The sequence below is a fragment of the Pelodiscus sinensis genome, chromosome 31 (genome assembly GCF_052426305.1).
Source record: "Pelodiscus sinensis isolate ZL-2025 chromosome 31, ASM5242630v1, whole genome shotgun sequence".
Lineage (NCBI taxonomy): Eukaryota > Metazoa > Chordata > Testudines > Trionychidae > Pelodiscus > Pelodiscus sinensis.
In genome coordinates this window covers 7669775-7685553 of record NC_143082.1, presented here as the reverse complement: position 1 = coordinate 7685553, position 15779 = coordinate 7669775, and the positions used below count along the sequence as shown (strand labels likewise).

At 44.0% G+C, this 15779-nt stretch overlaps 1 protein-coding gene across 3 annotated transcripts in view; it reads left to right on the top strand.

Annotated features, from left to right (window-relative positions):
* Window positions 1-12752, top strand: part of AKAP8L (A-kinase anchoring protein 8 like) — a 45207-nt gene extending 32455 nt beyond the window's left edge. For 2 of the 3 annotated variants that reach the window (XM_075902143.2, XM_075902144.2), the window contains 2 exons: window positions 805-900; window positions 11993-12752. In XM_075902143.2, the coding sequence (XP_075758258.1) occupies window positions 805-900; window positions 11993-12379 (483 nt within the window). In that variant the 3' untranslated portion in view covers window positions 12380-12752. Of the gene's footprint in view, window positions 1-804; window positions 901-2459; window positions 4306-11992 lie in introns of all 3 variants that reach the window. The other variant, XR_012896639.2, reaches the window with a different exon arrangement.
* Window positions 12753-15779: the final 3027 nt, after the last annotated feature.

Genomic DNA, 15779 nt, shown 5'->3' with positions numbered 1-15779 from the left:
AATGTGGTGGTCTATTATTGTAGAACACTGATCTTGACTCTTGTAAGTGGTCAGCAAAAAAGTAATCTCTTCATATTTTGTGGAACAATGATGTAACATGCTGTCAGGATACCATGTCTTCTATAACGCACTGGCTGTAGAATCCATTCTGAGATGTTCTGGCTTTTCTTGTATTAAAAAGATCCTCCTATGTTAAAAAGCCTTTCTCAATCTGCAAACAGATCATCTGAGCAGATGGCTGAGAATTGTCCCATATCGCTAAAGGAGGTGTGGATTCTGAAGCCCAGTGGCAGTTTAAATATTGGCACTTACGCATGTTAGCAATGGAATGGCTACCAATTAATAATGTGCCAGATATTGAGAGTGCAGTGAGGTAGTTGAGTACCTTGGAAGCCACTGGCAACAGAAGACTTGTTCAGGTGCTCTATGTCCCTCTACTACATACGCTTTATCAGAGTTCTCATGTTGCCTCTGCTGCTGCCCATTAAAGGATTGAAAAATGAGAATTTCTTCCTGGTGCTAAAAAAAACAAACTACATTCCATCTGTGCCAAAAGTCACATCCCCATTACCCCACTCACTTAACCTCTAAAGCAGTGCATGGTCAATACAAATTCTGAAGCATGCTGAATTTACCAACACTAAATTTGGTGGTAAATGATGGCAGATATGTCTGAAAATCAAATTTCATATCTATAGTCACAGCATGTCTGCACTAACTGATAAACATGTGGCTAGAGGCAACTGCTGAAGTGTTACAGGACTCAATTCCAAAAACTTCTTTAAATACTCTTCTTCCCTTTAGGCCATGATGGAGCAGTCCAAGAAATCCTCTTTAGTAGTTGCAAGAAGTATTCTCAATAACAAACTAATCAGCAAGAAATTGGAGCGGTATTTGAAGGTAAATACTTACAAAACAGTCTTGGGTTGGTTTGAGCAGAAAGCCACCCAGCTTCTCCATTACAGATTTTTTTTTATTAGCTGCATTTACAGACTGTTTCTTGCTAGCTAGCTTTCATGCTGATATTCCAAAGTACTTTTCCAGTAAAAGATCAGATCCCCAAGGGTTAGCTGGGTGGTGCTCAAAGACATTCATAGTATGTCTAGCTTTCTCATCTCTACTGTCTCCCATCTTTAATATTGCTCCTAAATCCTGCGTGAAGAGGTTTAGACTCTTCCTTTAATATTTTCAGCTTAACGGAATAGCATTTAGGCAGTTTGCTATTATCATTATTAGTCTTTTATTGTTGGTATTAGGGTTTGAGTACTCAAGATAGTATATACTTTCAAGAGCTACTAATTTGATTTCCCTTGGTGCTGTAAACAGTTGGCTAATGTTACAAGGATTTCTGGGTAACATGCTCAAGTTAAACCTAAGTATTTGATTCATGTGCTCTCCCATAGTTCAGACAATGGGCAGCAAGTTCAGTGGACCCATGTTGCCCAGGCACCAGGAATGTTCCTGGTCTGGGACCCAGCTTCACCAAATTTTGCTTTCCCAAATGTATCTCCTACCCCTGCCTGCCTCCCACTAGTGATTTTTAAAACAGCCTGGGGCCCCCTAGTGCTCACTCTACTCAGCTGCTGGCATGTCCCTGCTGCTCCTAGGGGTGTGTGTATCCATGAATTGCCTTCCCCCTGAATACCCCTACAGCCAATGGGAAAATGTGGGGGCAGCAGCACTTGGAAACCCCTGCCTCCCCTTGCCTAGGAGTTGCTGCCAGAGGTTGCACTAGATAAGTGCCACGCCCTCCTCCTACCCCCAAACTTCCTCTCAGGGCCTGCACCCAGATTCCCTCCCCACATTCCTTCCCAGAGCCAGACCCATCACCCCTTCCTGCATCCCACATCCCTGCCACAGTCCTGAGCTTACACTCAGCACCAGAGCTCCCTCCCAGAACCTTAGGCAGATGAAGGAAAGGACTTAGGGTGGGGGAGAGATGTGGATTCTGCACACCACTAAAATTTCTGCAAACCTACCGCCCTGGTTAAGACTATCTTTGTGTGTTAAGATATGGCGTGGGGAAAGGAGAATGGGGTTGAAGATGGTAACAGTGGTTACTAGCAGCAGTCCTGCTCTCCCTTTTGGAAAGTGATATTGAACATTAAGGGAAACAACATAACCCTCCTTTGAGCGCTGTCCCTATGGGTGCTCCACTTGAGGCGCTGGTGCATCCTGACGCTGTTGATCAGATTTTTGGTAGCAGTACCTGGTTGGGACGGGCATGCACAGTAGCTGTCTCACAGTGCCATATCTAGCATGCACCCAGCCTGACTCCTTTTGTTCTCTCTCAGCTGTCCTCTACCAGAGACAGAGCTCTTCAGCAATGTGAAGAAATACTATACTAGAAGTTAGATTATTTAGTAAGATTCAGTTACTAGTAATTACTCAGTTTAGAATTAAGTTTCAGTTCATTCCAAAAAGAAAATAATTCACTTCCATTTTTCCCCCATCCTAAGTTACTTCTACAAGGGATGTCAAAAATATGCCTGGATCCTCAGATTTCAAGAGATGTTGTTTGTTATACGACGCAATGCATCTGCTCTTTAGGTGAGCCGTGCATAACACAAAAGTGTGATTACTGCAGCAACCTGAAAGCCCAAGTGAGGAGAGACAGGTATCTCCTACTTCAATTCATCTTAATTGAGAAATCCACAATGCCCACGTTGGATCCTGGACAAGGGACTCTCTGGACACATCCTTGGTAGACAGAGCAAGTGCCAATTCCTCTATTTAAAAAAAATGAGGAAAAAGGACACATTCTTCCCAAGCAAAGGACTATTAAAAAAGTGGTTCCTACTGAGTTCTCTGCCCTCTGTCAACCTCAAGCAGAGTGAGCACCTTTGATGCACTGGACACCTACCACCATCTGTACAGGGACCTCAGCTGGGAAGGGAAAGGAGTCAAGTTGTAGGCACAAAATAGCCTCCTCCATTGCACCAACTCCTATGAAGGACACAGTGCCACAGCCTTTGCCACTGGGGATGCCTCCATCAACTTCATTGGAACCACCCACAGAGATAACAAGGGTGGTATCACCAGCACCAGCTAAGGCCACACGCAAACGATTGCCACCAAGCATCTACCATCTAAAGCATTGGCACAGAAAGATATAACACCAAAAATAACAGCACTGCATAAGGCTGACATGGGAGTAACTTCTACTTCCAGTTCTCCTCTGTTCGGCACCAGTGGCTCACCAGCATTAACAACCAGATTCCATCACTACATTACCATTTTCCAGCAAAGACTAGGAGGATCTTGAGGAGACAGTCTTCTCATTAGGCTACCTCTCACAATCAGGAACTGGGCCACCAATGTTCCACACAAGAACCAGAGAGCAACTTGCCAACAACATGCATCCTTGACTCACCAATCCTTGGATGCACTTCCCATGCCAGTGTCTATGCAGTGGCCATAATGGGATCCATGGGCAGCCTACTCTATCTCATTTCTCCAAACCTCCCACTCCTCAAACAGAGACTTAACAACAGCCTCATTAGCAGAGCCTTCAGAGGCACCAGAGAAGAATTGGAGATCACTCACCTGCTTACAAATCATGATAGTCTCCAGATGTGCACTTTCCACTGCTGCAGATGACTTTAAACATGTTCAGTTTTTCAGGTGGGTAGCATGCAGGCAGAAGATTCTGCTGGAAGAGAAAACTAACACCAGCTTTTAAAAATTGTACATACCTCTTCTACAGCAAAGATAGCCTTCCAAAAATGATGCCTTGATGGAACGAGCACAAAGTGTGGCAAACACTCACCATTATTCCTCCGACCTGCAAATGTGCAGACAGAATATATTAAGTACCTAATAGAGCCATGGACTTTCTTTTTTTCACACCAGAGCCCAATTCCATAGTGGTAGATGCAGCCAACCAAAGTGGTAAACAACTGGAATCCCAATTCACACCTGGACAAGGATTGGAAGAGGGATCTATTTGGACAGAAAGTCTGTTCTTTGGCAGTTCTGCAATTCCACACAGCCAATTACACAGCATTGTCAGCAAAAGATAACCATGATAATTACTGAATGAGTAGCTTGGTGAAATCTCTTGAGGATAAGAGGCAACAATTCCAAGCAAGAGACAGCTCATAGCTAGAACAGTGCTTCAAGCATCCCTCGACATTGCGGCCATGGCCACACACAAAATAGCAATAGATGGCGTTGTGGGAGCATTAGATATCCTGTGAGAAATACAGACTAAGTTAGAAGACCTCCCCTTTGATAGGGACAAGCTGTTCTCTGCCAAGATGGATGAAGTCCTACATTCCATGAGTGACACTGAGTTTTGATCAGGTACTTAGGGCTGGGGGTTGAAGTGCAGGAGGAGGTGTGGCCTTTGGGGAAGAGCTGGGATGAGGTCTTCAGAGCTGGCAGGGGGTTGGGGTTTATGCTTACCTGGGCAGATCCCTGTTGGGGACTGTGAGGAGGGGTGCTCCCCCCCCACCAGCTGTGGCAGCTTGGTGCTGAGGCCAGCAGGGAGGGGCTTCCCTCCTCCGCTGGCATGGCAACTTGGTGCCCCCTTGGGTGGAGGGGAGTCTTGGCATCAGGTGTGGCAGCATTTTCAATCTGGTTGCTCCATATGTCGCAGTGTAGGACTGTTGATTAAAGGAGAAACATATTTTTTCTGGTGCAGTACATACAGTACAGAGGAGCAGTCCTTGATTCTACTCACCCAAGGCCTATGTCCCAAAAGCCTGATTCTGCATTACATCAGACCTAGTCTCACATATGAAAGCCCGCACCACTGCTCATTTATGCTTGAGGCTGTTGGGCCAAATGGCAGCCTGCACAGCTCCATGTTCAGCCCCTACAGGTGTGCTGGCATTGGTCTACATCATCAATAGACAAACATAGGCCAGATAGTCAAGATTCCAGATCACATTCTGTCGTTGCTTTTCACTTAGTGGTTGGACCTTGCATCAGTGTTGGAAACAGTCCCCTTCACAACCGTATCTCCATCGGTCACCTAGGTCTCCAATGCTTTGGATTGGGGATGGAGAGCCCATCTGAGTGATCTTGGCGTGCAAGGTCATTGAGTTGCAATCTCTGTTTGCCCATAAATGTAAGGGAGCTCAGAGTGGTACACTTATCCTGTTAAGCTTTCCTGCCTCTCATAAAATGTAGGGTGGTTTAAGTCCTAATGGACATTATTGCCTCTATGTTCTACACCAATAAGAAAGGTAGAGCCTGATCCTCAGCCCTTTGCCAAGAATTCCTTAGGCTTTGGAACCTGTGTTCAGCAGCTAGAAGCATTTTGGCAGATCACCTTAACAGGACCTTCTCTTCTCACCACGAGTAGTCGCTCCATCCAGTTAATCAGCATCATTTTCCAAAGGTGGGGGAACTCCCCAGGTAGACTTGATTGCAACCAGGTACAACAGAAAGTGCTTTTTGTTTGATTGGCGGGTGGGGATTGACAGAGGCTCCCAGTTGGACACTTTCCTGCTCCATGGTTGGGGCCTCTGAACACCTCCCCTCTAATGCCATTAAGAGTATCTTTGTGAAGATCAAGAAGGACAAAGCAAAAGTAATCTTCATAATGTTGGCTTGGCTGTGCTAGTGCTGACTTGGTTGTCTGCTGGACCTCTTTGTGGCCACCCCCTTAACCACTCCAGCCAGACTTGTTGTGTCCTAACCATGGCAGACTGTTGCATCTGAACTTGACAGCCTTACTGCTGCATGATTGAACGTGCATGACAGGCTGTGCTTGGCCAATGCCCAACAAGTCTGGCTGGGTAGCAGAGCAACTTACCTGGTAAAGGAAACTGTTTGCATGCTGGACTTAGAATAAAGGTGTTTGAGCTGAGAGGGACCCGTTACAGATAATCCTGGATTACCTCCTGCATTTTAAATTCCAGGGTCTGTCTGTTTCATCTCTTAAGGTCTGTTTGGTGGTTATTTCAGCTTTTCATCCTTGGCTTAAGAGCATGTCAGTTTTCCTCCACAACATGACTGCCAGGTTCCTCAAGGACTTACAGTCTGCCCTCACTTCAGGGACACTATTCCTCCATCTTGTGCTGTCATGGCTCACAGGTGGGAGGTGGGAAGCGTCAATCCCCTGGCTGGCTTCCTGCTTCTTCCTCCTCTTCTTCTTCTGGAAGGTCACTTTCTTGATAGCAATAACATCTGCCAGCAAGAAGAAACTGAGAGCACGGGCAGCCCGTGAGCCTAGGCAGACTAGGCGGTCTCCTAGGGCTCCGCCAGTCCAGGGTGCCCAATGATGATGTTACAGGGCGCCCGATGATTACGTCACAGCCATTGACGGCTGAACAGGTGGGGACGCCGATTGCGCCTTCCTCCTGGGGCTGGCCTTCCTCAGGCGCCTTCCTCCAGCTGGCCTCAGGCCACTCGTGACAGAGTATGTAGGCCCTGGTGGCACCTAATATACCAGTGTGAGATCATGGCTCTCAAGGGGGCTCTTCAGCCATCCCTACAGATCAGAGGTGGGCAATAATTTTTTATGGGGGGGCCTCTCCAAGATTTTGGAAAGTGGTTGAGGGCCACTTTTCTGCATGGCACACGGAGCAAGCTGGAGAGCCTGCCTGGGGCTCCCCGCTGCCTCCACGGGCTGGATCCATTGGTTTGGTGGGCTGCATCCGGCCTGTGGGCCATATTTTGCCCAGGCTTGGGCACAATAGCACAAACACAAAAATCGCTGACTGTGCACATACCTAGAATGGAATGGACATGAGCAACACATCTTGAACTACACCAGTTATGAAATGTAGGTAACCATTTTTTCCACATGTGGGGATTCATAGAATACTAGAACTGGAAGGGACCTCAAGAAATCCTGAAGTCCAGTCCCCTGCCTCGTGGCAGGACCAAGCATGGTCTGTATCCTCCCTGACTGGTATCTGTCTAACCTGATCTTAAATATCTTCAGTGATGGAGATTCCACAACCTCTCTAAGCAACTTATTCCAGTGTTTAACCACCCTGAGAGGCAGGACGTTTTTCCTAATGTCCAACCTAAACCTTCCTTGCTACAGTTTCCAGTAGTCCCCAGCGTGGTGCCCGCGGGCGCCATGGCACCTGCCGGGGCATTTATGTGCACCTGCCTAGTGCCCAAGCTATTCTTGTGCCCCGGGCACCCAGTGCATGTGCAGCCCCTGCCCCGGGCGCGCAACGCATGCACGGCCCTGCCCCCGGGTGCCCGGCAGCCCCAAAAGGTTGGGAGACCACTGGTTAAGCGCATTGCTTCTTGTCCTATCCTCAGAGACCAAGGAGAACAATTTCCGAACCCCCTCCTCCCTGTGACACCCTTTCAGATAACTTGAAACCGTTATCATGACCCCTCTCAATCTTCTCTTTTCCTAACTAAACAAGCCCAGTTCCTTCAGCCTTGCCTCATAGCTCATGTTTTCTAGACCTTTAATCATTTTTGTTGCTCTTCTCTACACCTTTTTCAGTTTCTCCACATCTTTCCTGAAATGTTGTGCCCAGAACAGGACACAATACTCCAATTGGGGCCAAATCAGCCCAGAGTAGAGCGGAAGAATGACTTCTCATGTCTTGCTCACAACACTCCAGTTAATGCATCCCAGAGTCATGTTTGCAGATTTTGCAACAGTGTCACACTGTTGACTCATATTTAGCTTGTGGTCCACTATGACTCCTATATCTCTTTCTGCAGTACTCTTTCTAGACAGTCACTTCCCATTCTGTATGTGTGGAATGGATTGTTCCTTCCTAAGTGGAGCACTTTGCATTTGTCCTTATTAAACTTCATCCTATTTACCTCAGACTGTTGTTCCAGTTTGTCCAGATTATTTTGAATTATGACCCTAACCTCCAAAGGTGCTGTAACCCCTTTCAGCTTGGTATCATCTGCAAACTTAATAAGTTTACTTTCTATGCCATCATCTATATCGTTGATGAAGATATTGAACAGGACTGGTCTCAAAACAGACCCCTAGGGAGCCCCACTTGTTATACCCTTCCAGCATGACTGAACCATTAATAACTATTCTCTGAGAACAGTTATGCACTCACCTTATAGTAGCCCCATCTAGTTGATTGATAAGAATATCATGCGAGACCGTATCAAATGCCTTACTAAAGTCTAGGTATACCACATCCACTGCTTCTCCCTTATCCACAAGGCTTGTTATCCTTTCACAAGAAAGCTATCAGATCGGTTCGACATGATTTGTTCTTTACAAATCACCTTATTTTCTTCTAGATGTTTGCAGATGAATTCCTTATTTACTTGCTCCATTATCTTTCCCTGCACAGAAGTTAAACTGACTGGTCTGTAGTTCCCTGGGTTGTTCTTATTTCCCTTTTTATAGATGGGCACTAAATTTGCCCTTTTCCAGTCTTCTGGAATCTCTCCTGTCTTCCATGATTTTCCAAAGATGCTAGCTAGAGGCTCAGATACCTCCTCTATCAGCTCCTTGAGTATTCTGGGATGCATTTCATCAGGTTCTGGTGACTTGCAGACATCTAACTTTCCTAAGTGATTTTTAACTTGTTCTTTTTTTATTTTAATGTGAGCTATTTGCAGTACACAAATGAGCAGGAATGGGAACATGATAGCTTTAATTTCCAGAGTAATACACAAGATATAATATAGAGTTCATTGGTTTATACATACACCCCTAATGTGGTGATCAGTACGCTATACATGCTCCTGCGGAATCTCCTCTAACAAGACAAAGGCCAGATTCTTCATCTGAACCTGGTCAAACTTCATCTGAAGGCCTGATTCCTCTATGGCTCCAACACAAATAATTAACATGCTCTGAACAGGTTTACTAACCAGCAGAAAGACATCCACTGATGCACCATACCTACAGAAATGGAAGAGGTTCTCCATGTGCTGCTGAAACAAATGCATAACTGCACGTAGAGCATCATTTCATTTGATCTTGGAGTACATATTAGAAATAATTTGACACTGTTACCCTGGGCTTGAATAAAGACATTAATTGATTGACACGTTACAAAGCCAGTTTCTCCCGCCATTAACATCTGCATTTTCACATCAAAAGCTATGAATGGGACACACCCAGCCTGCTTAATTAGCCTCATTAACATGCATCCTACAATGACAGGTACAGGCAGTCCCCAGGTTACATGAATCCGACTTACTTACAAACAGGGTGAGGTAACCCCGCACTAGCTGCTTCCCCCCAGCAGACCAGGGAGACGCAAAGCTAGCGCCCCCCCCCCCCTCCGACCCCCTCCAGCAGACCAGGGAGACGCGGAGTGGCTTTTCTCAACAGACACCTCAGCTTGAGAATAAAGGACTGAGGGAAGTGAGGTGTGGGAGAATAAAACTGAGCTCTGGAGAAATGTTTGGCTAGAGTTTCCCCTACAATATGTACCAGTTCCGACTTACATACAAATTCAACTTAAGAACAAACCTACAGTCCCTATCTTGTACGTAACCCGGGGACTGCCTGTACTTCTGCTGTTACATAATCTTGGTTTCTGTTATTTCTGCTTCAGTTCACCTGATGAAGTGAGTTTTATTCATGATTCTATATATTTGTTAGTCTCTAAGGTGTCACAGGACTACTCTTTGTTTTCAAAGTTACAAACACATATTAGAAATACATTAGAACTAAAGTAATCAAGTACATTTATAGTACTCCCTAGCAGCCATAGCTGCTGTCCATTATAAGATCAGTGGTATTTCAATATTCACATACCTTATCAGTGGTTTCTCCATGGGAATATGAAATATGTACCCAGAAATATGCAGCTCCATGCTATCATGGGATCTAAACCACTTGAAACTTGTTCTCTACTACACCTCTCATCTAAAGTTGCATTCCTGGTTGTGATTATTTCTGCACAATAGATATGTGAAGTAGAGACTCTCATGGCCCACCATGAGATGCTGTATTTTTCAAAGATAAAATGACGCCACACCCAAAATTTAACCCAACGTTATCTTTTCTTCTCAGACAATCAATTCATTTTACCTGTGTTTTACCCTAAACCTGATGAGACTACACAAAAGATCATGTTCCACACTCTAGATATGCATTAGCATTACCTAGATAGAATGAAACCAGTCAAAAAATTACACCCCACCCCCCCAAAAAAAGAGCAGAAAGGTCAAAGGGGTTTCAAAACAAAGAATTTGAAAATTGATCTCAAATTGTATTCACCGATCCTCTCAACAACAAAGAGAACTCCCCATTGGAGATCAGAGCCCATTCAACCAGATCGGGGTCAACCTCAACTGCCTTTTAAAATAATGTACCAATTAGAGATGTCAAGCCACCACTTCAGCATCTGAACACAGGTTCATTAATCACTACAAAGTAATGCAAGGCTCAGACACAATACTAGGCCTAACAGTACTATGTAGAATCTGAACCCCAGACACCTAAAGTGGAGCACCCATGGGGTCAGCAATCAAAGAAGCAGCGAGGATTACTCACCTTGTGCAGTAAATGAGGTGTGTCTCAGTGCTCCACTACCCACTCTCCTCCCCTCTAATTCAGAATGTGTGTTAAAGTTGGAGAAGAAACTGGGGGTTTGGGCTGTGCATATGATAGATGAGGCACCAACAGTGCCACAAGCCAGCTACTGCATACATGTGTTCTGACCAGGCAGTGCTACTGAAAATCTCTGATCAGTGGCACAGGGATGCTCCGATACCTAAAGTGGAGCATCCACAGGGAGATGCATCTCAAAGATCTTCAGTTACCGCACAAAATGAGTAACTCTCTCCTTTGTGGGTGGGGGCCAGTGATCCATGTAAATACAAAAACTTGTCATTGGTGCCAAGGCAATAACTGATTCATGGGTTGGGACTGTCTCAGAAGTCCAGGACTGGTACCAAAAAGTCACCACTTGGCTAATACCTTGCCAAACACAAGAGCTGGGAACTAATATTATGCACCATGTTAGAAAGCCTGGCTTTCCACTGGTGGCAACATTTGTCCATAGTATTGCTGATCTATGGTGATCATGGTTTGAGATCTCGTCTTTCTGTTAGTACTTAAAATGCCTCTATCACTGGCATTCTAACAAGTCTTGTATCTTCCTGACTTCCATTAAAGCTTGGTTTTTAGTAGTATTTTTCCAAGTACAATATGGATAGCTTGGAATCCTCTTTTTAGATTAGTATCTAATTCTACTATGCATACATTTATTAAATGTTAGTTGCTTAAATTTCATCAGAATTGGAAATGGGTTGCAAGACTAGACCCTTGGCTGTCTGAAATCCCCAGTATATACATACATCTAGTGTGGACAGTCAAAACTGCAATAAGCTGCTGTCTGTGCCAGTGCAGTTCACCCAGCTTTGAGAGAGGGTGATTTGCCTCAATGCACATATTGGTTTATAATAGTTTTGCCGGTTTGCATCAGTACAGTTATATTGCTGGCAGTAACTAGGTGAATTCCCATATAGACAAGGCCTGATAAAAAAATTCTAAGACCAGGGGGTTGAAAGTTTCACTTCATATGTGATCCAGAACAAATGTCCAGTAACTCGGCTTCCATTGTCAGGCAGAATCCAAACCCTTAGTGTCCCCCTGTTCCTGACATCAAAACAACTCAGCTTTCAATAGGCCTAGTATACAAAGTCTTTTTATTGTTCTGGTAACTTCGTTGGCCTGAAAGCAGTATGCTTATATCAGTACAAGCATGGCACTTAAATAGTTATTTGGACCTTGCAGGGAGAAGAAACAACAGGGGAGCAATGAGTTACAGTCAAATAATATAAAAATAACTCACAGTAACAAAGCAAATATAAAGTGCCTTCACAGTACACTGCTATAAGGCTCGCTAACTTACAGCCAACTAGGGATAAACTCTTTGGTTCAGTACAAATATTTTTAGGTCCAGAGAACTTCCAAGTGCTGGTCCTAGCCTAGTGATCAGAAATGTTCATGCCTTGCAGGAGGATCTTATGTACCTGGAATTTGTGTGAAATTAAGTGAGAAGGTCTTAGTGAACATCTGCCAAGAATCTATCCAAATACAGCTTCCAAATATTTCTGTCTTAACTTACAGGGTGAGAATCCTTTCACAGATGATCCAGAAGAGAAAGAGGAGCATGAGGAAGGAGAAGGTGGAACGAGTGGAAATGCAGAAGAGGGAATAGCTGAAACAGCAGAAGAAAACAGGAATGAAGAAGAAAACCAAGATGAAGAAAATCAAGATGAGGAAAGCCAAGACCAAGAGGAGAACCCAGGAGCAGAAACAACTGAGAATCACGGGGAGCAAGAGGAGATCCAGGCAGAGGCACAGGCAGAAGTTGAAGCAGGATACACAGAGGAGAAGAATTCACAAGTTGCAGAGGAAACCCTCACAGCTGAGAAGAAAGAGCAGTTGTTGGAGGGAAGGGAGGAAGAAAGCAAAGGAGTTATTGCAGCAGAAGAGGATGAGCCTGTGGAGTAGACTCTGGATGGGAAAGCTGATATGTTTAAGACACAACATTAAGTTTTCTTTTAAAAACTATCTGTGAAACTTCATAGTATGTTTTTGATTATCCTTCTACTAAACTTTCACTAGTTATGGCAGTTGAAAGCCTCTATCTGCAAAGTGTTTTTGGAAATTGGATTTTTTTTTACCAAACCTTCATTTTAGTAGCTAGGTTTTGTGTAGTCCAAGTTTTTAGATGGCTTTGTATGAGGAGAATTTCCTGTGAGCATGTGTACAAAACAAATTGTGCTAATGCACCGTGTACTACATCACAAAATGGAAGATTAAACCTCTTACTATCTTCTTTGTGAAACTTTTTATATATTTAAATAAAGTGGGTTGTCCCTTAGCCAGCCTTCCTGGAAGCGTAAGGAGCCTTAAATCCACCATTTAGAATTCTTCGCTGTATGATATAAGAGTCTGCATAATTTTCATGTGATTGATTGTAGTACTCTTCCCAATGTTTTACTCTTCCTTTTTTAATGCAAAGCAAAAATAAGTGGTTGTTGACATTGTATTGTTTGTAAAATGCTTTCATTTAAAGGTGAATGTTTTCAGTGAGTGGAGATAAAACACTGCACTGAGATTATCCCCTGTGTTCGCCTTAATTTCTGGAGGTGGAGGTGAGTAATATCTGCCCTGGTAATATTCCTAGTAGGTGGAGAGCATGAAATGAGGTTGTTCTAAACTGAAACTGTTTAGTAACTGTGCTCTAAGACCTGGACTTAACTCATTTTTTCTGCTGATTTGGCAAATTCATTGCCCTTCAGTGTTTTCTCATCTCTAAGGCTACTATAACCCTTCGGAGGTTTCCAGCTGAATGGTGCTTTGTGAATATTTTCAGGTATTTCCAAAAGTTATCACAGGTTGGTCACTGACATTTTAATTCTGAGTCTATTCATCAGAGTCACAAATCACAAGGTTTCCATGATATTTTAAAACTAACCCCCTGCACATCTCTGCTGGCTTATGTTCCGTTATGGATGCATGTGCAAAAAGGAGACTAGGGGATATACTATTGTGAGACAATCTGCCTTGAGTAGGGATGTAATAGTATAGTTGATTAACTGATACGCTTTTGCTTATCGGTTAGTGCTATAGACTTCATGCATTTCTCCCCCCCCCCCTCTCTCCCCACTCAGTAAATTTTTTAGCAGCTTGACTCAGTCCTGGCTTGTGTCAGGTCCGGGACCAACTCCTGCTGCAGCTCTGCATTTAAAGTGTATTAGGAGCCAGGTGGGCAGGTAGCCCATCTCAGTTCTGATTCACGCTGGGTCTGGGAGCACAGACTGCCCCCTGGACAGGGGCTGCTGCCACCCAGCATTGCCGGCCCCACCCCCACTCTAGAATAGTCGAGTAACCGATAAGAATTAATGAGGTTAATTGACTATTCTATTAACTGATATTTACCATCCCTAGTGGGGTGCCCACCCAATTCAGTCTTAAGTTGCTAAACTATGTGTATGCAGTGGGTATAAACACTATCTATATAGCATTAAATGCCCCAAAACTTCATTAATGCAGAGTTCCAAGTTGCTCACTGCAGCCTTTTGCCCTCTATAAAGTGGAGAATGGCTATACATCTGAGAGAAGAAGAAATAAGACACATACCATCCCTGCAATTCATTCTTAGTTTCATTTTGAGCAACGCCCCAACGTGCCTATAATGTGTGCTAGCTCTCTGCTCTTATCATGCCATAGCACACTAGGAACAGAGCACAAAAGCATTGTACACCTTTTGAATATCTATGGCTACAGCAGAACTCAAGCTGAGGAGCACTAGACAGTTGCTACATTCAGACACTGATTATACACACATTACCCAATTTTTTGTACATTATTACCCCTTCACCCTTGCTCTGAGGATTCCTTCTGAGACACTACTTTGACTTACCCCTCACCAAGCCCTGGAGATGCCATTCTGCATGGTGCCAGACTGCTGACAAACTCCACAGCAAGAAGACACTTGAGTGCATATATGCAGGTGCAGCCTGCAGGGCAGTGGTGAATCCTTCAGTACATCTAGTCATATCAGAGTAACAGCTCTGCTATATTGCTCTAACTAATCCCTCCACCATCCCATGCTGTTATGCTTAAGGTTGTGTGATGGGTTGCATGCATTTCCTGGTTTTCAGGGGTTTATATTTAGCCATTCTCAACATTTTGGAAGGGCACGTGGCAGTGCTAGACAATCTTAACTCTGTGTTAATGCAATTTTTGGATAATTTCATTTCCTTGATTTAAAAAAGTGAACTACACCATTCCCTTCTTCCAGAGCTCAGTTCTCTTCTCCCACTGCCTCTGGCTCCTTGCCAATCATTACCCTGGCCACAGAATGCCCTGCTTGCATGTTATGGAAAATAGATCCTGTCAGATTAATTTGGTATCTTTCTTTGAAATTACAAGCTTGGCTGATAAAAGTAATGCTGTTAGACTTTTGTAAGGCATTTGATACTTCATAGTTTGATTTTAAAACTTGATATAAAAACATGGCACACATTAAATGGATTAACCACAGGCTGATGGAAAGATCTCAAAATGTAATTGTAAAGGAGGGATCATTATTAGGTGCGTGTGTATGGTGAGGTACCACAAAAATCCATTCTTGGCCTTGTGTTCTTTACTGTCTAGTTGGTGATAAAAATGGTAATCATAAGATCACCAATGATAAAGTTTGCAGATGACAGAAAAATTTGGTAGTAAAGAGCAAATTGATACCAGGCAAACTGGATCACTTGATAAGCTGGGAACAAGCAAACTATGCATTTGAATAGAGCTAAACGTAAATGTGTACATCTAGGAACAAAGAATGTCAGCCATACAGGATGGGGACTCTTTCCTGGAAGGCAGAAAGATGTTGAAGTGGTGGTGGATAATCTGCTCCTAGTTCAATGCTATGGCCAAAGGGCTACTGTGATCCTTGAATGCATGAACAGGAGAATCGCAAGTGGAAAAAGAGATTGTATCTCTTTGGCACGGGTGTGACCACTGTGGGAACACTGTGTCCAGTTCAAGCATCTTTATTTCAAGAAGGATGTTGAAAAATTGGATATGGCTCAAAGAAGAGCCACAAGAGTGATTTAAAGGATTAGAGAACATGCTCTATAGTGATAGACTCGAGAAGCTCCATTTATTTAGGCCTAGTCCACTCTACAAGGCGTGGCAGATATAAGGTGACTCTTGTCAGCCTAGTTATCCATTTGTCTATGCTAAAATTTGTCTTCTGCTAATCTAAGTACTCTCTTATAGCAACACAATAACTCCTCCCCGCAGCATCAGTTGACCAATTTATGTCAACATACAGTGAGTGTAGACACTGGATTAGTTGTCAGCCTTAACTGTCCTGCAGCAGCTATCCCAACCCCAGCTGTCATGA